Below are 26,494 nucleotides of genomic sequence, written 5' to 3'. Positions count from 1 at the left end.
TGGAGAGCTGCATCATACCAGTCTCAGGACTGAAGACCACAACAACAACAACTTTGTTCCTGATCTATATTAACAACATAGGAGACAATCTGAGTAGCCATCTAACATTGTTTGCAGATGATGCTGTCATTTACCATCTTGTAAAGTCATCAGATGATCAAAACGACTTGCAAAATAAGATATCTGTATTGTGCGAAAAGTGGCAATTGACCCTGAAATTCACATGAGTACTAAAAGAAATCAGCGAAATTTCGATTATGTGATAAGTCACACAAATCTGAGGGCTGTAAATTCAACTAAATACTTAGGGATTACAGTTACAAATAACCTAAATTGGAACAATCACATAGATAATATTGTGGGTAGAGCAAACCAAAGACTACGATTCAGTGGCAGAAAACTTAGAATGTGCAACAGGTCTACCAAAGAGACTACTTACACTTCGTTTGTCCGCCCTATTTTGGAGTACTGCTCTGCGGTGTGGGATCTGCATTAGGTGGGACTGACGGATGACATCAAAAAAGTACAACGAAGGGCAGCTCATTTTGTACTATCATGAAACAGGGGAGATAGTGTCACAGACATGATACGTGGATTGGACTGGTAATAATTAAAACAAAGGCATTTTCCATTGTGATGGGATCTTCTCATGAAATTTCAATCACCAATTTTCTCCTCCGATTACGAAAATATTCTGTTGGCACCCAACTACATAGGGAGAAATGATCATCACAATAAATTAAGACAAATCAGGGCTCACATGGAAAAATTTAAGTGCTAGTTTTTCCCGCGTGCCACTCGAGAGTGGAATGGTAGAGAGACAGCATGAAGGTGGTTCACTGAACCCTCTGTCAGGCACTTTATTGTGAATAGCAGAGTAGTCAGGTAGATGTAGATGTAGATGTTCACTGTGCTCATTTTGCATCTCTTCATCATTAAATCTTACTATTGTAGTAATCTGACAGAATCTGATTCCACTCATATAAACACTATAAACAAAATTTCCTAAATTTTTGGATCATATACCAAGAATATGTGACTTATTGTCACCCTCCTTCCCCACAATTATAAGTAGCACTATGCATGCCATGAATTAAAGTCAGTCTGCTTTGGGTAAATTCTGCCTCAATGCTTCTTCACTGGTATGCTTTAATATGATGTTAACAATTTCTGGAGAAAAAAATCTTTTCAAATTATTCCCTTGTTGTCCTACTTTACCTTCATTTCTCAGGTCTTCTTGCTCTTTCTCGACGTTTTGTGCTAATTGCTTTGTGATACAAGGAGGTTTGGACATAAAAACTTTTCAGTGATTGTAAAATACTTATCACTGATGTCACCAGCTGTGTCTTCATCTGCTGCAGGTGGCCAGAGTTGTCTTCAGAGTCTGTTTGTACACCATCACTGTGTCATCCCTGTGCACAACGCATTCCTCTTCAGTTTCTCTCACCACTTCATCTCTATCACTAAATTCAATTTCAGAATCTGTAGATTCTTCTAAAATGTCTGATGCTTATCTCACAGTAAAAGAACGATAGTACATTTTCAATCACAGTTGCCACATAGAAAAATTCAATGTTCAGAGGGTCTACACCACTGAAATGTTGTAATTTATGGAATAAGACATTCGTTGTCATGTCACACCTACCACTAAGGAGGTAGACTTTATGACAACTGCCATTAGTCTTAAAATAACAGATTGAGTTTAGCTGATAAAATTTATTTATTTTTTTGGTACAGGAAATAATAAAAAACCATATATATTTTTGTCAGAATTTTAGAATATGAAATACCAATATAAATTACAATATTTACAAAAGGTGGGCACACAGTACACCCCCTTGGTACTGCAAGGGTTAACATACATAAGAGTAGGTATGCAAATAGGGAATTGAGCACATTAATACTTGTTTTATTTTCTTCTTTCTGCACAAGTTTAAGATTTTTTAGCCAGCCGAAGTGGCCGTGCAGTTCTAGGCGCTGCAGTCTGGAACCGCGAGACCGCTACAGTCGCAGGTTCGAATCCTGCCTCGGGCATGGATGTGTGTGATGTCCTTAGGTTAGTTAGGTTTAACTAGTTCTAAGTTCTAGGGGACTAATGACCTGAGAAGTTGAGTCCCATAGTGCTCAGAGCCATTTAAGATTTTTTAGATTTCAGTGCCAGTCATGTTTTGTCTTCATAGAGAGGCCTTGGTGGATAGGAATTATTTAATACTTACAAGATAAATTTTTGTCAATGAAGCACATTAATATTTCTAGTTTTCAGGGGTATTTCATGTACTAGTACCAGAGAAAGACATAACTCAGAATTCAGACTACTCTATCCTGGGTGATGCAACCCCACAGATTACCTACAACCAAGCAATATGAACACATGTAAGATAAATGGCAGAGTCTTTTGAACAAATTAAGAATAGGAATGGACCTCTTTCATTTTCTGGCCATGCAAAGTCCAGATACTTACAGGATGACAATTATTGAACTATATGGAAAAAAAATGTAAATCAGTTACAAACTATGGCATACATACACTTTATTCAACATGTAAATCTCACTACAGATATTCAGATTTAGGTTATGACATGTTCAACATGCCTGCCATTACTGACTATGATGAGTGCAGACAAATAGTGAAATTCTACATGACCCACTGAAGTGTCAGAACTTTGATGCTGCTGATGACCTCCTGAATGGCTGTTTTCAGCTCAGAAATGATTTTGGGGTTGTTGCTGTACACATTGTCTTTAATATAGCCCCAGAAACAAGAATCATATGTGTTCGGATCCAGAAAATACGATGGCTAATCGAAGCCCATGCCATTGGCCTCTGGGTACCTCAGAGCCATAATGCGGTCCCCAAAGTGCTTCTCCAGTGCATCACTCTCCTGCTTCAATGGGGTCAAGCCCCATTTTGGATGAGCCACACTTGTCAAAATCAGGGTGACTTTGGATAATGGCGATGAAATCATCTTCCAAAACCTTCACATACCATTCGGTAGTCACCTTGCCATCAAGTAATATCGCATCAATTATTCTGTGACTGGTCATTTCATAACACACAGTCATCCATTAAGGGTGAAGAGACTTCGTGATTGTGGAATGCGGATTCTCAGTCCCTCAAATTCGCCAAATTTTGCTTATTGATGAACCCACACAAATGAAACTTGGCTTCACTGCTAAGCCAAATCATATTCATGCACTAATTCTCATCGTTCCCCACAGACAACCATGCAGTTTAAATGTCCTAACGCAAACTTTTCAGAAGTTATGATGATTTTATTTTATATAGCTCAATGATTGTCACCCTGTTCATGGTATTATTTGCTTCATTTTTTAACTATACATTTTTGTGCTATATCCTCTCTTTGTGTCCATCCAATACATTTGTGCTCAACACTGATTAAGCAGACCTTCCATCTACATCTTGATTAATCTGTAACTCTGTTCTTCACATAATGCATAAAAGAGTACTGTCCTTATGAGAATTTTGTTCCCAGATTTTCATAAGGAAAGTACAGTAAGTAAAATCTTATTTTAAAAATGTTTCACTATTTCACAATAGCATATTTTAGTATTTCCAGGAAAATAGCTCTGTGTCAGTAGTTCATGAATTTGATGTCATCAAATTTTACACCTACATCTATAATTTGCAAGTCACTCCATGGTGTGTGGCAGAGGGTGCTTCAAATACCACTAAACATTACAATCCCCCCTGCCTTAAACACGTATCTTTCACTGTGCCATTTGTGAATGGTGTGAGAGAAGAATAATTGTTAGTAGGTTTCTATATGAGCACTAATTTCTCTGTTTTTTTGTGAAACATACACTGATAAGCCAAAACATTGTGACCGCTGCCCACTGTGACACTGGAAGTGGCTCAGTGGCTTTGTAGGCTTATGAATCAGTAACAAAAGTACGTTAAGTGGAGCAGACGCAGACAAGGGATCGCCCTAGGAAAGATACGGACCCCAAATGGGGAAATCCATTGAGATAAACAACTCTGACAAGGGCGGGATATTATTATGTGCAGCCTGTGAATGAGTATCTCAAAAACAGCAAAGCTTGTTGAATGTTAACATGCTACTGTCGTGAGCCATCTACAGAAAGAGGTAGCAGAATAGTGAAACTGCCACTAGGCACTAAATGGCTGGACATCCATGACTCTTCACTGAACATGGGGTTTGGAGTCTTGTCTGCTCTGTAAATTAGGTACATGATGATTTGTGGCATCTCTGCCAAAAGATCACAATGACGATGCACGTACAAGTGTTTTGGAGCACACCGTTCATTGTACATTGTTGAACGTGGAGCTCTACAGCAGACCACCCCTACATGTTCACATTTTGACCCAACAACATTGTCAATTACAATTGAAGTTCAAATGGGACATCTGAATATGACTGCTGATCAATGGAAAAATGTCAGCTCTTCAGGTGAATCACATTTTTGCTGCACTAGGTTGAAGGTCATTTCACCATATGCCATCATCGAGACGAACAGTGGCTCGGAACACGCAGCGTACCACAGATGCTGGCTGGTGTGAGCAATATTATGCTGTGGGAGACATTCCCACATGCTTGCATGGGATCTGTGGTAGTAATTGAAGACATGCTGACATCTACGAACCACCTGTATCTCCTCATGCTTGTTGTCTTCCCTGACAGTGATATCATCTTTCAGCAGTCCATGTCTCGAAGCCAGAACCATGCTTCAAAGGTTTGAGGAGCATTACAGTGAACTCACGTCGATGTCTCAGCTACTAAACTCACCTGATGTAAAACTTATGGAATTCATATGGGTCACTATCTGGCACCATCTCTGCATACGCAAATCAGCAGCCCATTATTTATATGAATTACGTGACCTGTATGTAGACATCTAATGCCACATACCTCTACAAACCTACCAACAAACTGTTGGATCTCTGATACACAGAATCAGTGATTTATTTTGCTTCAATGATGGACAAACAAGCCATTAAGCATGGGGTCATAGTGTTTTGGCTCATCATTGTATATGGGAGGAAGTAATATGTTGCCCAACTCTTCTTGGTATTTCGACTCATGCAATTTCAACAGTAATCCTCTCCACGATGCAGATCACAGTCTCTCAGTATCTACCTTTGGAATCTGTTGCGTTACTGCATTATGCTTTTTCATTTACTAGATGATTGATTGGTGAAATGTGCTGCTCTCCACTGTGTCTTGTCAATATCTTCCATTAATCCAACCTGGTAAGTGTACCATAAGATGAGTAATACTCCAGAACTGGTACAGTGAGTGTTTTGTAAGTTACTCCTTCTGGGGATGAGTTATTTTCCTATAAGATCTTCCAAAGAATCTCAGCATGGTAGCTTCTTTTCCTATCCTGCAGAAGACATTTACAAGTGTTTTGGCATTATGCACATAGTAATCATACATGTCTTTCACAGAAATTCCTTTTTTTATCATTTTCCAAACTTGTTTTCTTTTTCTTTTTTTTTCACAGCCTATTAGAGGGTTATTGTTCTTGCATTGGACTGTTGAAAGACTGGATCAAGAAACTTTATGATGTAGTGTGCAGTGTTTCCTTCCCTCAGTTTTATTGGATAAATTTAGTGGTGTGTGCAAAATTCTCTTTGTCCTTCATAATATTCTGATTCCAAACACAACAGTTAATCCCAATCTATTTTGTGGTTTTCTTGAGAAATGCTGAATTCAGCAAGAATATTATTTATGAACAAAGGAAAGTCAGAGTTCAGTGTTAGGTATTTCACCCATCAACATTGAACTTATCATTGATGGGACACTATCTTGGTTAAATATATGACCTTTCCTCTTCCATCCCCCCCCCCCCCCCCCCGCCCAATCCAATATACCTAGAGGTATTTATGAATTAAATATATGTATCAAGGAACAGGAAGTATGGAGATGAGAGAGGGGAGCATTTCAATATTAAATGTGGGTAATAGTTTTAAAGAGCAGCAGTACAAGCATAACAGTGTAGTTATTAATGCTAGTAATAGTAGTAGACACAGTAAGAGGAGTTGGAGAAGAAAATAGTCTGCATTGCATCAAGGTCTCAATCATGTGACTAGATGGAAGTGGGTGATTCTGACAAAATTTCACAATAGAACTTGTAATAAACAGAAACTAGTGACACAATTCAAAATGAATAGTATAGAACAAATTACTCTAAAATTTTACTCGGTAGTATCCCTTTATCTCCCCATTCATGTGGCACTGACTCTGCTCCCTGACACTTATCTTATGTGTAATAATATTGATTGGTGATAGTGCAAGATGTATTGGACAGGTGAAAATACCCTCAGATTTCAGGCAGAATGTAATAATTCCAGTTCCAAAGAAATGGTGCTGACAAGCGTGAATATTACAGAGCAATTAGTTTAATAAATCATAATTGTAAAATACTGACATGAATTATTCACAGAAGAATGTAAAAACTGGCAGGTGCTGACCTCAGGGAAGTTCAGTTTCAATTACAGAGAAATACTGGAGCATGTGAGGCAAATGGCCCTAGAACTTTTCTTACAAGGTAGTTTAAAGAAAGGCAAACCTACATTTATAGCATTTGTATACTTACACAAATATTTTGCAAATGTTCACTCTCTGAAATTATGAAGGTAGCTGGCAGAGTGGAAAAGTTATCTACAGAAGCCGGACAGCAGTTGCAACAGTTCAAAGGTATGATAAGCAAGCAGTGGTTAAGAATGGAGTGAGAGACTGTGTAGCCTATCTCAGGTAATATTCAATCTGTATTCTGAGCAAGCAGTTATAAAAAATTGGGGGAAGAATTAAAGTTCAGGGAGATGAAATAAAATTTTTTTATGTTTACCAACAACATTGTAAATCTTGAAGAGACAACAAAGACTTGGAACAGCAGTTGAATGGAATGGGCAGGGTCCTGAATGGCGGATGTAAGATGAACATCATCAAACACAAAACAGTGGTAATGGAATGTAATCACATTAAATCAGGCAATGCCCAGGGAATTAGATTAGGAAATGAGACACTAAAAGTAGTAAATGAGTTTTTCTGTTTGGGTAGCAAAGTAACTGATGATGATCCCAGTATGGAAGATACAAAATGTAGAATGGCAACGGTAACATAGGAATTGGTTCCTCATTGAATATAGTGGTGGATACCATGGGTTTACTAGGCATGGAGAGCAAAAGAGATGGTTAAAGTACGGGAACAACATAATGAAAAGACACCCAAATATAAAACAGTTCCTTTGTTGAAACATTAGCATGCACAATTATTGTAGAACTCACTACAATGGTAAGCTGCCATGAAACCGCCTATGGACAAAAAGTCTCAATTGAGTTGGTCCAGTAATCCCTACCACTCCTGGAGGTGTTATGAATACACACAAGGGGTACCCACCATCCGTGTGTGGTGGAATAAGGTTAAACAGTTTCTTAAGACAACATGAGAAACATCATTAATGCTCCTGAATTACAGTAAACAGAGCTAACCTAACACAATGATCAAGGAAAAATGCAAATACAAATAAATGAACCTGGAGGTACTGTGAGTATTTCTGATCTAACATTGTGATCAAAGCAAAATACAAAGTACAGACTTGAGGTACCACAAATGAAGCAAATCTAGTGATTAAAGCAAATAAAAAATACAAAAAAACAAACATGAAGTACTGAATGTGAAGCTAATCTAACACAGTTGGGGATTTCTGCAGTCTCTAATGGCAGCATTCATGGTACTGCAGTGGTTTTTCTATAGTTCACAGTAAAGAGGTTGGATCTTGCTGCACTCACTAAAATTTAATAGGGTCCATGAAGCATATACTCAACACTCAGGACATGAGACCATAAGGTGGGTTCTAAAGAGTGGTATCAATCTTGCCTGATAATTCTCCATAGGCATTGCATGAGCCTGCAATGCTGTTCACCTCATAGGCACACAAAGCTGACTCACCATAGATGATTTCACGGGTCATGTGCCTATCTTGTAGCACTACAACAAGTCATTAAGTTCTGATAATGAAATAATGAACATAACATTAATACCAAAAGAACATTAAATCACTGCACTTGTGCACTCATCATGTGGATAGCTGGGTGTCAACGCAGGATAAGATGCACAGTGACCTTGTGTCCACTCTGGTGTTGCAGGGATGCTGGGCACAAGTGTGCTACGCAGTTGTGAAGCCGTTGTACGAAGGCAGGGGTGCAGGTGGTGGCCGGCATGGGCTGCAGCTTGATGAAGTTACCTGGGATAGTCAGCAGCTGCCTAAAGCTGTCTTCAATGGTTGACAACTTGGTTTTGTGAGCCACTCACAAGTTTAGCGGATCTAGTAGGGTGGCACACTCAGTTACAGATTAAAAGGTAAGGGTAGCTTTTTGGGTCCTGTAGAATGTCTCCACCATGTGGTTAGTGGCTGTGTGGTAACTAGTTGTAAAATGGATGAGCATACCACAAGTTCCTGTGAGTGTTTAAACAGGCAAAATGTGAATTGTCATCCACAGTCTGTTGCCACATGGCAGGGGTATCCAAGCTGTGAGACCCAGGCCTTCACGAAAGCCTTTGCCACTGTTGTAGTGTAAATTCGGTGTAAACTCTAGAAACACTCGGCCTTCAACCGTCTTGAACACCCAATATTTTAGGTACAAGTGCAGGAGAGTGAGAATGTTTCTACCAATCCACCTTCTTCTATGTGCAGGTCAGAAGTTTGTTATTAGAAGACTGTAAGAAGGGAAAGTCACTGACAATGACAGGTGTTTGCTGCCAGCACCACAGAAGACGTGATGAAAGCTCAGGGAATAATTATGTAGTATTCTTTGATGTGTTAGTGTCTGTGGTGATTGTAAAAAAGATTAATGAACAGTTGAATATAGATTTCTATGCACATTCATGTATTGGACTCACTTGAGACTAGAGACTTTTATTTTATTTTTTTCATGTCTTAGCTCTGCATGAGGCAGGACGCAGATGATGTCCATAAATTATTGGATTGTTACTATGATATTGAACTTGTGGTTTATTGAGTCTGACATTTAGAGATGTCAGTTGGCTTATCAGAGTTTACTTACTTATCTGAAAAAGAGTAAATGTTGCTTTGTGTTGAGAGATGAAAATACACCAAGAATGAACTGAAATTGTTCCACGAGTAGACATATTATTTCGAGAATAGAAAAGTAGCTTAATAAATTCCTGTAATCCACTACAGTCTTTTGAGCACAAGCTTTTGGGAGATCAATGTAGCTGATTACCCAGAGCCGGCCGGAGTGGCCGAGAGGTTCTAGGAGCTACAGTCTGGCACCGCGTGACCGCTACGGTCGCAGGTTCGAATCCTGCTTCGGGCATGGATGTGTGTGATGTCCTTAGGTTAGTTAGGTTTAAGTAGGACCTCATCAGTTGAGTCCCATAGTGCTCAGATCCATTTGAACCATTTTTGATTACCCAGAGAAGAGAATCGGCTGCACACAATACATAAGTCAACTGTGAGAGACATGTGAGTCTTGCACCTCAGTTCCATACTATCTCGTGTCGTCCGAAAAACATTAGACTGTGTCTGCCATGATGTCACACAATGGCGTGGCTCCAGCCACCAAGTCAATCTGTTGATGATGGTGAATATGTACTGAAGGTCATTTGATGATGGAAAGGGGCCTGCAATGTCAACACAGTGGAACCCTGCATAGCAAACATAATTTGCTCCAGAAACTTACTCATAGTGTGAAACACTCGTTAAGCAAAACAATTTATCCCATATAAATTACTGTAAAATATGATAATGTGTTCCATGCAGAAAAAGTACTAAAAGTTTTATCTTATTCATGCCATTTATTCAAAGAAAATTATTTATACATCATTATGTACTTAATTATTCACGATACATAACTAATTCTTTTTTACTAGAAAGATGTCTCTAGTCATATGTTTCTGCTGATGCTTCAACACTTGGTGAAAATATGACACAGCGTTATCATCAAATAAATTTGTGGTGCCTGTGGCCACTGCTTTATTGGGGTGATGATTTTCAGTGTACGATGCAAGTGATTCCCACACTGTCAGCATTTCTCTTATTGCACCAGAAGATTGCTGCTTTGCTGTTAGCACCTCCTCCTCCTCTTCCTTCTCCTCTGAAGAATTCCTCTCCACAACTTCCTGCTGCGAAACACACTGCAACTTCATAAGCTCTTTGGTGGGCATTTCCTGGCTGTGATTTTCCACAAGCTCATTGATATCATTGTTATCCATTTCTAGTCCCATGCTCTTGGCCAAAGACATAATCTCATTGACTACAGGCTCCACAGTTACTGACTCAAATGCCTCAGAGTCACATTCGACAATGCTCTCTGGCCAAAGCTTCTTCCAAGCAGAAGTGAGAGTTCTCTGGGTAACCCTTTCCCATGCCTTTTCAATCATCTTTACGTAGGCAATTATGCTGATATGATATTTCCAAAACTCTCTGAGAGGGAGACTGGTAGCTTCAGTCAACTCAAAGCAATGCTCGAAGAGTGCTACAGTGTAGGGTGTCTTAAAGTTGGAAGTAATCTGCTGGTCCATAGGCTGGAGTACTGGAGTAATAGGGTGGTGTTGGGAGGCAGAATTTGGATCTCAGTGAATTGAAATTCTTCAAGGGGGTGGTCCTGTAGGCCTGGAGAATGGGCAGGAGCATTTCCATAACAAGTAAGACATGGACTGGCTGATTCATCTCAAGCAAATATGTTTTCACTGAAGGACTAAACACTTCATTTATCCAGTCACAAAAAGGAACACATGTCACCCAAGCCTTGTTGTTGGACCTCCACATCATATTTAACCTCCTTTTCTGGAGTTGACACTCCTTGAGGGGTATTAGAGTTTCTGAATGGTAAACAAGCAGTGGTTTAATTTTCAAATCACTCCTTGCACTGACACTGAATAGCAATGTGAGATGGTCTTTCATTGGCTTGTGACTGGGCAATGCATTCTCTTCTGGTGTTAGAAAGATAAACTTTGGCATTTTCTTCCAGAATAGCCCTGTCTCATCTCAATTAAAAACCTGTTATGGCAGGTAACGCTCAGAATCTACAAGCATATTGAAGTTGCTGATGAAGTTCTCTGCTACCTTTGTGTCAGAGCTGGATGCTTCACCATGCCTCACAATGCTGTGGATGCCAGTTCTTTTCTCAAATTTCTTGAACCATCCACATCTTCCCTTAAACACTTCTTTGGCTGCTGATGATCCTAGTGTCTTCTTAACTAGGTCGGCAAAAATCATTCTCACCTTCTCACAAATGATGTTATCGTTAATAGTGTCACCTTGTAGTTACTTTTTACTTATCCATATAAGGAGCAATATTTCCAGAAAACAAAACTATTGTTTAGAAACTCCTGTAACTCCCTTTGAAGCATCTGTCTTCTTAATCTTGTCCTTATTCTTGAGGATAGTGCATGTAGTTGATGCAGACTGAATGTGTGTGCTAAATCAGCAACACTTGCACCATGTTCACGTTTTTCAGTGATTTTACGTTTCATTTCTGAAGTCATTTTCTTTCTCTTATGGTCATTTTCTTGCAGCTTTATCTTTGGGGACATGTCTATGAAGGTTTATAAAATTTGCACGCAAAAAAACACTGTGTGAACAAAAGTTTAGAAAAATGTGTGATCACAAGCTGCACTAAGATGGTAGCAAAAAGATCACTAAACCCAGACTGCAGTACATACTAAGGATATTGTACATTACCACTGCTGACAATGAAAGGTGTTCATATTGTTGACTGTTTCCCCATCCACACAAGAACATCTGGTGATATCAGACTAAATTGTCACCACTCGTTATGGGAAACATCACTCAGTAAGTGAGTCATTTTTTTACAATGTGTTTTGCTCATTATACAAATTGCACATTATGGGAGGTGCTCATTAAGCAAGGTTCCACGGTATGCACATGGGAGAACTGACTGAAGTAGGAAAGTAGGAGGGAGAGGGGGTTTGGGGGAAGGGAGGAAAAAGTGATAGGGGTATGCAGGTAATGGCCTACCTTCAAGCACTGGTTCAGGAGGCACATGCCAGCACAGTTGGTGCAGTCCCATTGGATACCATATCCAATGAAATGCTCCTGCATGGGCACCACAGATGCATGGATGCTGGGTTGTGACACGTCATAGAGATGTTAGAATGCTGTCTTGCAGGAATCAGGGGGAAAGGGGGAGGGGGGAGGGAGCAGGACAGAGGCACTCCCCGCGGATTTGCCTGGTTGGCCAGAAATCATGATAGCCATGCCACACATCTAAGTCCATACTGGGAACCGTGTGCAGTTGGAAGTTGAGGCTGATGTTTGGGTCGCTGCGCAGTGTTAGCAGTTCAGAATCAGCTACCTGTGTGGTGTAAGGGGAAATGTGATTGAGGAGGGTAGCAAGGGAGATGAGCAGCTGAGGCTGTCTTTGATGATATTGTTGACATCTGCCATGTGCAATATGTCAGTTGTGAACTGTTATATATGTTAATAGAACAGCCTAGGCAAAATCTGTGTGCCTTAATTTTGTCAACAAAGTATCATAATGGGATAGTGGTCAATGAACACTGTGGATGAGTGTCCTTCCACTGAGGGGTGGAAGTACTTAATTGCCTTGTATATGGTGAGGAACTCAAAGTTATAAGTGGCCAGTTTTGTTGTGGCTTAGAGAACTTCATGGAAAAGAATGCTTACAGCTGCCAGGAACCTTCAATGTGTTGTTGAAGGACGATGCCTAGGCCCACTGGCTGGTGCCAGTAATGACTGTGAGTGGGACAGTCGAAAGCGAATAGGCCAGGAAGGCAAAGTGCAAGAGGTCATGTACTTTTTGTCCAAAACTTTCTGTCATTGGCACAATCCAGGGAACGGGCCAGCTACCTATAGTGTGGTTGCCCTGGAATGCGACAGTGAGTGGTCCTTGCATGCTTGCAGCTTTCTTCAAGTGGTGCAGGAAAAAATTTGCCATCCTGAGGAATCTGCAAAGTTCTTTAAAAGTTGCAGGACACAGGCTTGGACTTTCCTGTCCAGTGGGTAGGAACCCACAGATGATATCCTGTGTCCAAGGAAGTCAATCTACAGAACACTGAAGACATGCTTCTCCAGACTGGTGATGATTCCCACTTCTTGGGGGTGGGCTAATACCTCCTGGTGGTTTTGGTGTTGCTCCACAGGACTGCATGAGTAGATGAGGATATCATCCAGGTAGGCGAAATAACTGAAGTACCATACAGAACACTGTTGAGAAAGCGTTGTCAGGTCTGGGTGGTGTTATGGAGCCTCAAGGGCATAAACACATATTCAAAAAGACTGAAGGGGTTGATTATTGGCGTCTTCTCCATATCTTTTGGGTAGACCAGAATCTACTTAAATGCTTTTTCTCAGTCTGCCTTGCTGAAGACAGTTGTGCCAGACAAAGGGCACTGGGTAGTGGTCAGGGACCATTCTGGCATTAAGTGCCTGAAAGAATTGCATGGGCACCAAGTGCCTTCTTTTCCTCAGATGAGGTGCAGAGCGGACGACCTTGGGCTCTTCAAGGTGCAGAACACATAACAATGATTGCTGCCTTGATTTCAGTATGCAAAGCTCTTTGCTACTCCACAGGAAGTGACACGAGGTGGCAGAAAACCATGGGGGTAGGGGCTGGCATCATTGAGATGTAGGTGTTTCTCCTAAGGGACACTGCAAGGATGGGTGAAAGGAAATTCACCAAGGAGGTCATCAAAGGGGCCAGAATATGACAGTTGCTTGATGGTGAATTGGGTGACAGTTCAGGATCTACAGGGAATGGGCATAATGAGCAATGAAGTTGGCACCAGGGATAGGATCCATATCATCCATGGTAAAGGTATCTGTGAAATCTCTGCCAAGGTCAAGGTCAACAGACCATGTTTGGGAGCAGTAGGTTGTGACTAGAGAACCTTTCATCACAGTGAGGAAGAGGGGGGAGGAGGCCAGCAGAGGGTAACAGTTTGCAAGAACGGATGCAGAGATTGAGGCTAGTGTGAAACAGGTAGGCTGTTGGGGAGGAGGGGTTCCAATGATCATGCATGTGCAGGCAGTGAGAAATAGCAATCAGGTGCACCTACAGCTGTCTGCTGTCAGTGTTGAGTACTATGTGCACAGTACCTCACAGTTTGTAGTGTTACTGTTAAAACACTCATGATACTAGCAAAGATAACTGGCACCCTGAACGTTCTGATCACTACTATCTGGTAGAGAGTTTGTGTGAAACGTGTCTGTGTATGCAGGAAGTCATAGGCACTGAAAGGCAGAGTCAGGCATGGGCACAGTGCAGGGTAGGAGGGAGCTTGACCATCATACTAATCACGTGGGGCATGAGCTACACGTTGACCATGGATAAGTTTGTGGGACATGGAGTGTGTGGTTGCTGATGTGGCTTGTATGTGTGGGAACTGTGCAAAGGAACATCACAGTTTTGTGTGGTGACGGAAAGGGGGTTGAGCGAATCGAAGAACCTGTCCGCCATGATGACTACCACATCAATATTCATACATTCATGTGTAACTGATGCTGTGCAGTCTTCGACAGGCAGACATCCAAGTCAATTTACAAGTAGCAGCATATTGGGAATGATCATAGGCCCAGCAGGTGTACAGAAGAGGTGGAAGTGTTGCGAGTGCTGAAACTCATCGCATTTACCTTGTTGAGTGGAGGGTTAATTAACTAATCTTCTTCATCTTTTACAAGAGCTTGAAAGCTATTTCTGCGGTCAGCCAGAAAGCAATGGAGAATGTACTGACCATAATGTCCAGTTTGCAAGTCCACATTACTCTTCGTACTCACTGAAAGAAAATGTTTCTACTTGCTATTTAATCAGTGGGATCAGAAACTATGACTTCAAATAAACGTTTTGATTCTAACTGGTTAATATATTCAGTAAAAGTTCACACGCACAAACTATAGTAATATTTATTCTGATAATGATAACAATAATAATAAAACTGTCCCTATTAGAAACAGCACTATTAACAGTTCAGAGGTGGCCTCTATAGGAAGGTCCAAGAAATATGGTCTATCACCATGACTTCATTAATTGCCTTAAAACTGGAAAATAATCTTGCCACTTGCCACACAGTTATGTCAACATTACAGGCAGCACACAAAAAGTTACTTCTCTGAAATCTAAGCAATCCAGGACAGTGTACAATCCTCGTGAGTTCACTTCCTACTTCTACTGAAAACGTGTTTGCTAGCTCCCTGGCTGTGACATCATATGAGGGACAACACACACAGGCATTTGACTGACACAGGCAGATTTATATCCCACAGCAACGTGTTTCCTCTTACTGCCTCTGTGGCTGTATTCATATATGGGTGCAGCAGACTGATAATCGTCTGCTATTAACCACTCTAGGCACAGGTAGCAGCATCTAAATGGTCCTTTTTACAGACACATATTAATTAGTAACTCTGTTGTTTAACAATTTACAATCTTCTTAGTTTTTATATAATTTAAGTTTGCTTTAGTTACTGAAAAAGTTTTAGCTTCACTTCATTCAAATTTGGCCGGCTAGAATTTTTAGAATGGAACTGACAGTAGAACATGAACTCTTAACTGCCACTTTTAGATTCCATGTAATGATTGTTATTTACACGAAAGTCTTGAAACTTGGTACAGCTGTATTATTTCATCAATGTAATTGAGTGCTATAATTAGTACTTTCTGTGACAAATACAAATGATATTTTATCTATTATGAATAGTGACATTTTTGTTCCAGATTTGTTTTTTTTTTAGTAAAGACTTGAAAACTGATACAGATAGCTTCTTGGCATCACCTAGTTAATGCTTTTCTATCAAACTGCAGCTACATATGGATTTTCATCTTTCTGAGTCTAAAATTTAGTGCCTCAAAATTTTCACAAAAGCACCAATTTTGAACAAAATAGTGCTCAGATCAAGTTGAGACTAGTAACTTTTGATTGTGACATACATTTGCACATTACGAATAATTTTTAGGTTTCTAGCTTCATTACTCAACACCACTTATTTTTTCCTAAAATAATATATTTAGTAAAACATATTCAGTTTATCATTCTGAGACTTCACAATGTTAACATTAATATACTGCAGCATACACTGACAAAATTTGGAAAAATTATTTCAATTTTTTAATTACACTCTTGGGTTATGGAGCAATCCTTTGTATGCTATGTACAGGCATTTAATGATGATGTGGCACTGGTAGTAGTGAACTGAGGTAAGTACTGGCTCACTCACTTTCCTCTGTATCTCTCATAATGATGCAGCACTTGTTTCACCACACCTTGATGAAAATAGTTCACGTGGACACTGCATTTTTTATGGGATCTATCAGCTACTCTTTCAGGGTACCAAATCTGCTGGATGTCATGCCTCTGTGGTGACCAAAAGTTTAAAATGCACAGCTGATTTGGCAAATGGTGCTGAGTTGATGATGATTGAGTAGCCTGCAAATTTTGCCTCTATGGAAGCAAACCAATGCCAGATGGTCATGGGAGTCTAAAGACATCGGGTGGATTGTGGCGTGGGCTGTCTGCGGAGATGGGAGTGCACTGGAGCAGTCGCAGTCCCTGTGAGCTGCACCCAGTGACTGAGGAATATGTGAAACCTGACCACATGCATCTGTTAATCAGGGGAAGGTGGGTTTGGTTGATGCCTGGGACCGAAGCTGAAGGTAGCGGTAAGCCGGGAATGGACTTGCCCTGCAATATGATGTTTCATACACTGTGTTAACACTGGAATGACGAAGTAGTGTGCTGCATTGTGCATGGGACCCAGTGTGTCGAGTGCTAGCTGTGTGGTGCTGCTTGACATCAGCAGCCATTCAATGCAGCCAGCCATAGAGTGGAGCTTGGTCAAGGGAGAGGGTGGTTCATTTGGGGGTCAGCAGTGTCGGAATTGGTTTCTCAATGAACAAGACAGGTGGATACCATCAGTTTGCTATGCTGGAGTATAAAACAGACAAGTAAAGCATGAGAGGAATATAACAAAAAAGATCCGAATTCAAAACAGTTCGTTTATTGGGACGTCAACATGCACAATAAATTGCAGAATGCATTGCCACAAAAATGTCTATGAACAAAAATTCTCAGTTGAGTCTATCTGGTAATCCTCACCACTCCTGAAGGTGTTACAAATGCACACAAGGGGTGCCCACCATCCATGCGCAGTGGAATCAGTTTACAGGGTTCTTTAAGACAACATGAGAAACATTGTTAATGATCTTCAGGTATAGTAAATAGAGCTAATCTGACACAGTGATGAAAAAAATATGCAAATACAAATAAATGAACCTGGGGGTACTGTGAGTATTTCTAATCTAACATCATGATCAAAGCAAAATACAGAATAAAAATAAATAAACTTGAGGTACCATAAGTAAAGCTAATCTAATACAGTGAGTAAAGTAAATACAAAAGACAAATAAATGAACTTGAGTTATCGCACATAAAGTTAATCTAACACAGTTGGGGATTTCAGTCTCTAAGAGCTACACTCATGGTACCACAATGGTTTGCACATAGTTCACAAAGATAGGTCAGATCTTACTGCATTCCCTATAATTTAATGGGCTCCACAAAGCAGATGCTCCACACTCAGGATGTAAGACTGAAGGGGAGGTGCTGAATAATGTTGCCCTAAAGTATGGTATCAATCTCACCTGCTAAGCATCGTGGGAGCCTGCAGTACTTTTCACTATTTAAACACACAAAACCAACTAACCGCTGATAAAATAGTAGAAGGACACCAAGATTTAAATACAGTAAGCAGATTCAAACAGATGTATGGTGCATTTATTTTTTGGAGATGAAGAGGCTTGCAAAGGGTACAGTATTGAGGAGAGCTGCATCAAATCAGCCTTCAGATTGAAGACCACATAACAGCCAAAAAAAACATGTGTTCTACCTGATGTCCCCTGTTGTATGGGTTCCATGTGCCATTTCCCTGATTTCCAAATGTAATTACAAAAAAATCTATGAGACACAGATACCTGCAGTTGGTGGCATCATGTAAAGCAACTCAAAACTTTTTGCATAGATTTGTTTCTAAATGATGTCTTTTGATTCCTTTCGGATACTAAACAATTACCACAAACAACTCTACCTCAACAGAGAGTCCACTGCATGTAAGAGAAATAGAAAAGAAATCACCCATTGCTGTTCAAAGTTATTTTCAGAGTGAATTTCAAAAGGACCCACCAGACACTAAGAAAATTAATGCTTGGTATGACAAGTAATTAGCTGCTGAAGTGTAAACAGACAGTCATTTCTGACAGAAAATGCACATTTGATAAGATGATAGAGGAGATCAGAGAGACCAACCAATGAAACCCCTCAAAGTCAGTTCACTGACCATCACAGGAACTAAGCATCCAATTCTCAACAATTCACTATGTACTGCATAAATTACATTGTTTGCATGCTTAAAATGTTCAAATTGTGCAACCAGTGAAGCAAAATCTCTTGCAACATTACCATGAATTTGCTTTGGAGATGTTGGGCCTGACTGCACAAAACCCAGGTATCTACGGAATCTCATTTTCTCTGATGAAGCTATCTTTGACACATGTGGGAAGGTTTAATCAACCCAACATTTGCATCCAGTCCACTGTTTTCGGGAGCTTGCCAGAGACAACAGAAAGGTGAAGTCTTGTGTGCTGATTGAAGACAATATAACTGGACTAGCCTTTTTCATCAAGCAACCAGTAAACCATCAACAATTTACTGTCTGGCAGCTTTTCCCCTTCAGCCAAATGTGATCGTACACCAACACATCTATCTACATCTACATCTACATTTATACTCTGCAAGCCACCCAACGGTGTGTGGCGGAGGGCACTTTACGTGCCACTGTCTTTACCTCCCTTTCCTGTTCCAATCGCGTATGGTTCGCAGGAAGAACGACTGTCTGAAAGCCTCCGTGCACGCTCTAATCTCTCTAATTTTACATTCGTGATCTCCTCGGGAGGTATAACTAGGGGGAAGCAATATATTCGATACCTCATCCAGAAACGCACCCTCTCGAAACCTGGCGAGCAAGCTACACCACGATGCAGAGCGCCTCTCTTGCAGAGTCTGCCACTTGAGTTTGTTAAACATCTCCGTAATGCTATCACGGTTACCAAATAACCCTGTGACCAAACGCGCCGCTCTTCTTTGGATCTTCTCTATCTCCTCCGTCAACCCGATCTGGTACGGATCCCACACTGATGAGCAATACTCAAGTATAGGTCGAACGAGTGTTTTGTAAGCCACCTCCTTTGTTGATGGACTACATTTTCTAAGTACTCTCCCAATGAATCTCAACTTGGTACCCGCCTTACCAACAATTAATTTTATATGATCATTCCACTTCGAATCGTTCCGCACGCATACTCCCAGATATTTTACAGAAGTAACTGCTATCAGTGTTTCTTCCGCTATCATATAATCATACAATAAAGGATCCTTCTTTCTATGTATTCGCAATACATTACATTTGTCTATGTTAAGAGTCAGTTGCCACTCCCTGCACCAAGTGCCTATCCGCTGCAGATCTTCCTGCGTTTCGCTACAATTTTCTAATGCTGCAACTTCTCTGTATACTACAGCATCATCCACGAAAAGCTGCATGGGACTTCCAACACTATCTACTAGGTCATTTATATATATTGTGAAAAGCAATGGTCCCATAACACTCCCCTGTGGCACGCCGGAGGTTACTTTAACGTCTGTAGACATCTCTCCATTGATAACAACATGCTGTGTTCTGTTTGCTAAAAACTCTTCAATCCAGCCACACAGCTGGTCTGATATTCCGTAGGCTCTTACTTTGTTTATCAGGCGGCAGAGCGGAACTGTATCGAACGCCTTCCGGAAGTCAAGAAAAATAGCATCTACCTGGGAGCCAGTATCTAATATTCTCTGGGTCTCATGAACAAATAAAGCGAGTTGGGTCTCACACGATCATTGTTTCTGGAATCCATGTTGATTCCTAACATAGTAGATTCTGGGTTTCCAAAAACGACATGATACTCAAGCAAAAAACATGTTCTAAAATTCTACAACAGATCGACGTCAGAGATATAGGTCTACAGTTTTGCACATCTGCTCGACGACCCTTCTTGAAGACTGGGACTACCTGTGCTCTTTTCCAATAATTTGGAACCTTCCATTCCTCTAGAGACTTGCGGTACACGGTTGTTAGAAAGGTGTTTAGTATTTCAGCTTTACGCGTGTCATCCTCTGTTTCAATGCCATCATCATCCCGGAGTGTCTGGATATGCTGTTTCGAGCCACTTACTGATTTAACGTAAGACCAGAACTTCCTAGGATTTTCTGTCAAGTCGGTACATAGAATTTTACTTTCGAATTCACTGAACGCTTCACGCAAAGCCCTCCTTATGCTAACTTTAACATCGTTTAGCTTCTGTTTGTCTGAGAGGTTTTGGCTGCGTTTAAACTTGGAGTGAAGCTCTCTTTGCTTTCGCAGTAGTTTCATAACTTTGTTGTTGTACCACGGTGGGTTTTTCCCATCCCTCACAGTTTTACTCGGCACATACCTGTCTAAAACGCTTTTTATGATTGCCTTGAACTTTTTCCATAAACACTCAACATTGTCAGTGTCGGAACAGAAATTTTCGATTTGATCTGTTAGGTAGTCTGAAATCTGCCTTCTATTACTCTTGCTAAACCGATAAACCTTCCTCCCTTTTTTCATATTCCTACTAACTTCCATATTCAGGGATGCTGCAACGGCCTTATGATCACTGATTCCCTGTTCTGTACATACAGAGTCAAAAAGTTCGGGTCTGTTTGTTATCAGTAGGTCCAAGATGTTATCTCCACGAGTCAGTTCTCTGTTTAATTGCTCGAGGTAATTTTCGGATAGTGCACTCAGTATAACGTCACTCGATGCTCTGTCCCTACCACCCGTCCTAAACATCTGAGTGTTCCAGTCTATATCTGATAAATTGAAATCTCGACCTAAGACTATAACATGCTGAGAAAATTTATGTGAAATGTATTCCAAATTTTCTCTCAGTTGTTCTGCCACTAATGCTGCTGAGTTGGGAGGTCGGTAAAAGGAGCCAATTATTAACCTATCTCGGTTGTTGAGTGTAACCTCCACCCATAATAATTCACAGGAACTATCCACTTCTACTTCACTACAGGATAAGCTACTACTAACAGCGACGAACACTCCACCACCGGTTGCATGCAATCTATCCTTTCTAAACACCGTCTGTACCTTTGTAAAAATTTCGGCAGAATTTATCTCTGGCTTCAGCCAGCTTTCTGTACCTATAACGATTTCAGCTTCAGTGCTTTCTATCAGCGCTTGAAGTTCTGGTACTTTACCAACGCAGTTTCGACAGTTTACAATTACAATACCGATTGCTCTGGAGTTTACATGTTTGTGGGTGTCTGGACCAACAATTTCCACAGAGATGGATTCGATGTGATGGACCAACCAAGGAGCTATAACAGTCTCCAGACATAGTCCCTGTGAACTTCTTCTTGTGGGGTTTCAGGAAAGGCTTTGCATATGTCTTGTCTGTATGTGACCTTGGTGATATCTTCAGAAGAACTGTGGATGCAATAGCCTTCATCACCCCAGAAATTCTTGTGCACACTTGGGTTGAGACAGAATATCGTCTAGACACTTTACAAGTTTGAAAGGAGACCATGCAAAAGTGGATTAAATTTTTTGTACAAAACTTTTTGAGTTACTTTACATGATGTCACAAACTGTAGACCTAAATGTCTACATCTAATGGTTCCTTTTATAAATCAGATCTGGAACTCAGGGAGTCTTCATGTGGAACCCCTGTATGTTTATTGATGACATAGAGCTGTTTCTTAGCACTGAAATACATTGTATGGAATAAGTGAATGTACGTCTGGAGTACAGCTTGTATGGTAGTGAAACATGGACTGTGGGAAAACCGGAACAGAAGAGAATCGAAACATTTGAGATGTGGTGCTATAGACGAATGTTGAAAATTAGGTGGACTGATAAGGTAAGGAATGAGGAGGTTCTACACAGAATCGGAGAGGAAAGGAATATGTGGAAAACACTGATAAGGAGAAGGGACAGGATGATAGGACATCTGCTAAGACATGAGGGAATGACTATGGTACTAGAGGGAGCTGTAGAGGGCAAAAACTGTAAAGGAAGACAGAGATTGGAATACATCAAGCAAATAATTGAGGGAAGAAAAAGAAGAAAGTGAATGGCAAACCATCAACAATGCTAGTTAGAAAAACAAATGAAATCAAGTATATTAATGAGAATGGAGATATTGGCCATAATTTTAGCAAGGATGTTGGATGAAATTGTCTGTTTTTTATTAAAGAAAGAACATCAGGATTCACCAGAAGTTATTTTGAGAAATTGCTCAAAACTAAATAAGGATGACCTGTTGGGATCAAAGTCCTATTGTAATGAATCTTGCTGAATATTGTCTTCTTGATGTTCTGCACATACTGTACAACACTAACAGCAGCAAGTAAGTCATTATAAAAACATGTAATCCTGTAAGATAACATGTTTCCATCCAGCAAGTTTAAATGGATAACTAAAGCAGTGTTTTTACATTTTTAGCTGCTGTCTACATTACTTAATCTGATGAAAATTTGTCGCATACTAATAGGAAATAAGTCTTACTTAACAACATTAGGACTTTCTTTACACAGATATTAATGCCACAACTAAAATCATTCAGGTCTATAGTCACTTACTGACCTTGTAAATACTGAAGGTAAACTTTTGGTTTCCTTCACATATTGTCTGGAGAGCTTTTTCTATGCTTTCATTTGCCATGTTTGAGCACCTGCAACAGAAAAGATAGGTGATAAAAAAACAGTTCTACGTATGACAAAGAGCTGGAAAACATTGCTTTGTGGTTTATTGTTTGGTGGAAGATGTATGCACGTAGTATCAGGGCACTCAATATTTTGAGCAGTAGTGTAGATATTTTCATTGCGCTCAAAATGTGAAGAAGAAATACTGATATTTTCCTTTCTGAAGTTAATGAAAAAGAGAGTATTATTGGCACCTTCTGTACCATGTAGAGTCTGTGCTATCAATGATAACTTCCAAAACTAGCTGGCCAACCACCATAGCATTTTTGTTAATTTTCCATCCCTCCTGAATTTAAGTTGACCAAAAATGACAGGTATTCTATGACCATCATCTAGAAGTGTAGCAAAAAGGTGCCTTTTTCATATGGAGATACTGTGTTTCTAAATAACAAAGGCACAAAATTTTCTTAACCAATCTGATTTTTTTATCGTAACGCAAACTGAAAGAGTATGGGATTTTAATACACCAGAAGTATTTCTAGCAGGCGTGAAACAGTCAACTTTGGAGTTGATACCACACAATTGTCTGACTCAACCAATATATGTTTTATGTTTTTCTCATCAACAAGATTTTTCTATGTTTTTTAATTGAATGGACTACCATTATTAGAAAGAATTGTCAGTTAAGCTTTCAAAATAGTTCGGAATGATGTTTCATATGGGCCCTGCACGTCAGCAGGGGACTGTTCAAGGTGGTGGAGGTTCGTAATGGTGTGAGGTGAGTGTAGTTGGAGTGTTATGGGACTCCTGATATGTCTAGATACAACATATACGTAAACACCCTGTCTGATCACCTGCATCCATTTATGTCCACTGTGCATTCCGATGGAATTGGACAATTCCGGCAGGCCGATGTGACACCCCACATGCCATGTTGTGTTGTGGTACTTCTGCGTGCTTGTGGGTGCTGTATTCTCACTTAAGAGGCTATATATTGATGTGTTCAATACATATGGAACTTTGCACTGTTTTATATTTCATTTAGTACCTATCTGTACTCTATATAGAATAACGTCATCTTGATATATGGTACAAATTTGTTTAGCATCCATGGCAGTGGGTAGTGGGCTTACAGAGAACATCTTGTGTTAGATGTTAGGCACACTTAATGACTCATTGTAATTGTAAAGCGTGCAAAATCTTACATATAATACAACTTATATAAAAATACAGACAATTTAGATACAGCAATTTTTAATTCTTTTGAGCTTTATTGTGCTAGCTAAGTGGGAGATGTCTCACAATAAATGGTAAGTCATTTTATTTTGTTTCTGAGATATTGACTTTGATGCTGCCTTTGGAAATGTCACATCTCTAACTGCTACCATCTCTGGTTCTCTTCCTCATAGTGTCTGTTTTAAACAGCTCATGCCATTCTGCATTTTACCTGTTATAGTGAAACAAAGCAACTTATTTTGTCAATTGTGTGTGTGTGTGTGTGTGTGTGTGTGTGTGTGTGTGTGTGTGTGAGTGTGTGTGTGAGTGAGTGAGTGATGGTACTTTAGGCATGATGGTACATTACTGGGATGTTGATGCAGCTGACTACAATTTTCATTATTTCTGAGAGCCATAGTTTCCCAAAATGTAGCTGCCCAGATTGAATAGACACTTCCTGTATTTAGATACTGCTACAACATAAACATTACATTTTCCAATGCATTTTAAAATATTTTGACATCATAGATCTGGTAAAGTAATTGATTTCAGTTTAACAGTGTTTTTTCTTGTATCCAACCTCTGCTAGGTCCTAGATAATTAATGTAAATGTCACGCTGTTGACATGTTTTACAGAGTTTTTAGAATATTGTGATATCATAGTGTTCACAGTAGAATAGTAAGTAAGTGCAGGTATAAAATTTTGCTAGAAACCATCTGAGACATCGCAAAGCGAGGCGAGTCTACCAGCTACACTATGGGGTTGTAACAGAATGTCAATGAAAGAGGCCAAAAGTACAAACAAGCTGAAAGCTCATTTCATCAGACTGGAAGCCAACAACAGATACAGCACTTTGACAGCAGTGCAGGGCAGACAGAACACTCTACTGTAATGAGGTTAAATGTAGTAGCTTCACCAAGAGATGTCATAAGATGCGTTTCAGGATGCCTTTGATCAAGTGTGGTAGTGCAGCGGTTAGCACACTGGACTCGCTTTCAGGAGGACAACAGTTCAAACCTGTACCCAGCCATCCTGATTTAGGTTTTCCGTCATTTCCCTAAACTGCTTAAGGCAAATGCTGGGATGGTTCCTTCAAAAATGGACAGCTGCTTTTCTTCCCCATCCTTCCCTAATCTTGAGTTTGTGCACCATCTCTAATGACCTCATTGTCAATGAGATGTTAAACACTAACTTCCACCTCCTCCAGGATGTCTTTGCATAAAGGAATGTGTTGTAAACCTGAAGTTGAACTCTAGAGGAGCTGAGAGTGCTTATAGGCTCAGAAAACAACACCACATTTAGACACCAGTGTATCTGTGGTGGTGGATGGGAGGGGGAAATCATGTCATCCCCTGCTATAAAACATCTGCATTCCTCAGGTTCATTCTCAAAGTGAGGCATTCTTTATGCATCATTGATACCAGTAAAAGACCAGCTCTGTTATGTTGTAGGATGCTCTGATGAATCCAGCAAGTGTCTAAAAGTTGCTGACATCTTGGAGTCCACTGCTACAAGTCCACAGCTGTCTTCCTGTGGAGAGAACTTCTGATTTTCCAAGCCGCAATCCTTCTGATCACAACAATGAGGATGGTGGCCAGGCTGATCTTCTACGGATGAAGAAATGACTTGCCCACCTGCAAGCTGTTCAACTTGGGTGTTGAGTGCCTGTCTTGCCACTTTGGGGCAATACAGGTACCACCTTATTGGGTGTATACTGGTACCATGTGTTACTGATAAGTGCTCTACTTTCATGCCATCTCGACAATGGACTACAAGTGTATGCAGTATTCTGGAAGCAAGCTTAGGCCCAGTGTCCCTGATTGACAGCACCCAACAGATACCCACAGCTACACTGGGTTGTACAGATGCAAGACTGCCACACCTTCCTAAGGGGTATGGCATTGACCTCAGGTAATATCAGAGCCTGAACTTAGCAAGTTCCTTGTCGGGTAATGACATACCACCTCAAACTTTCAAGCAACATGGTCTCAGTATGGTTGCTATTAGGCAGCACTGAGAAGATGGTATGATCATATAACTTTTGCCAATTAATGATTGTTAACTGAATGATGTTTCATTGGCTCTCCAGCACTCTACAGCATCACTCACCCCCGCTCTTCACTCTTGAGTCATGGTGTCAAGAAGGTGAGCTGACACATAACATTAACATCTGCAGTGTTTCTGCCACACTACATTCATGTCACAAAGTGGCTCTTACATGCTGCCTGGTGCTGGGAGAAATTACAGTCCTACACGTTGGGCACCTGACGTACTGACATCAGCTGTCACTGCCATCGATGAGCCACACTTGTAAATGAGCAGCCATCAGCACCTGTCATCATGCGGTGCAGTGGGTAAATCAATTTTTGTTGGCCTTTTTTCTTTTTCTTTTGTTTTGGGGCCATGTTGAGTTGGATGGATCTGCATAGTAACTTGAAAGTGGCATTTTACAAACCACAAGAACCTGCAGACACAGTTCACAGATAACTGTAGGGAAGAATATTTACACCTGACTGCATGCCAATCCT

General features: G+C 40.4%; 1 protein-coding gene across 1 annotated transcript in view; it reads right to left on the bottom strand.

The window, feature by feature from the left end:
• Positions 1 to 22,775, bottom strand: part of LOC124775186 (serpin-like protein HMSD) — a 93,112-nt gene extending 70,337 nt beyond the window's left edge. Inside the window, exon 1 of the mRNA XM_047250025.1 lies at positions 22,692 to 22,775. Within this exon, the coding sequence (XP_047105981.1) occupies positions 22,692 to 22,769 (78 nt within the window). The 5' untranslated portion in view covers positions 22,770 to 22,775. The remainder of the gene's footprint in view (positions 1 to 22,691) is intronic.
• Between the last annotated feature and the right edge of the window lie 3,719 nt (positions 22,776 to 26,494).

This window comes from Schistocerca piceifrons, chromosome 2 (genome assembly GCF_021461385.2).
Source record: "Schistocerca piceifrons isolate TAMUIC-IGC-003096 chromosome 2, iqSchPice1.1, whole genome shotgun sequence".
NCBI lineage: Eukaryota > Metazoa > Arthropoda > Insecta > Orthoptera > Acrididae > Schistocerca > Schistocerca piceifrons.
This window is presented reverse-complemented; position numbering and strand designations above follow the sequence as displayed.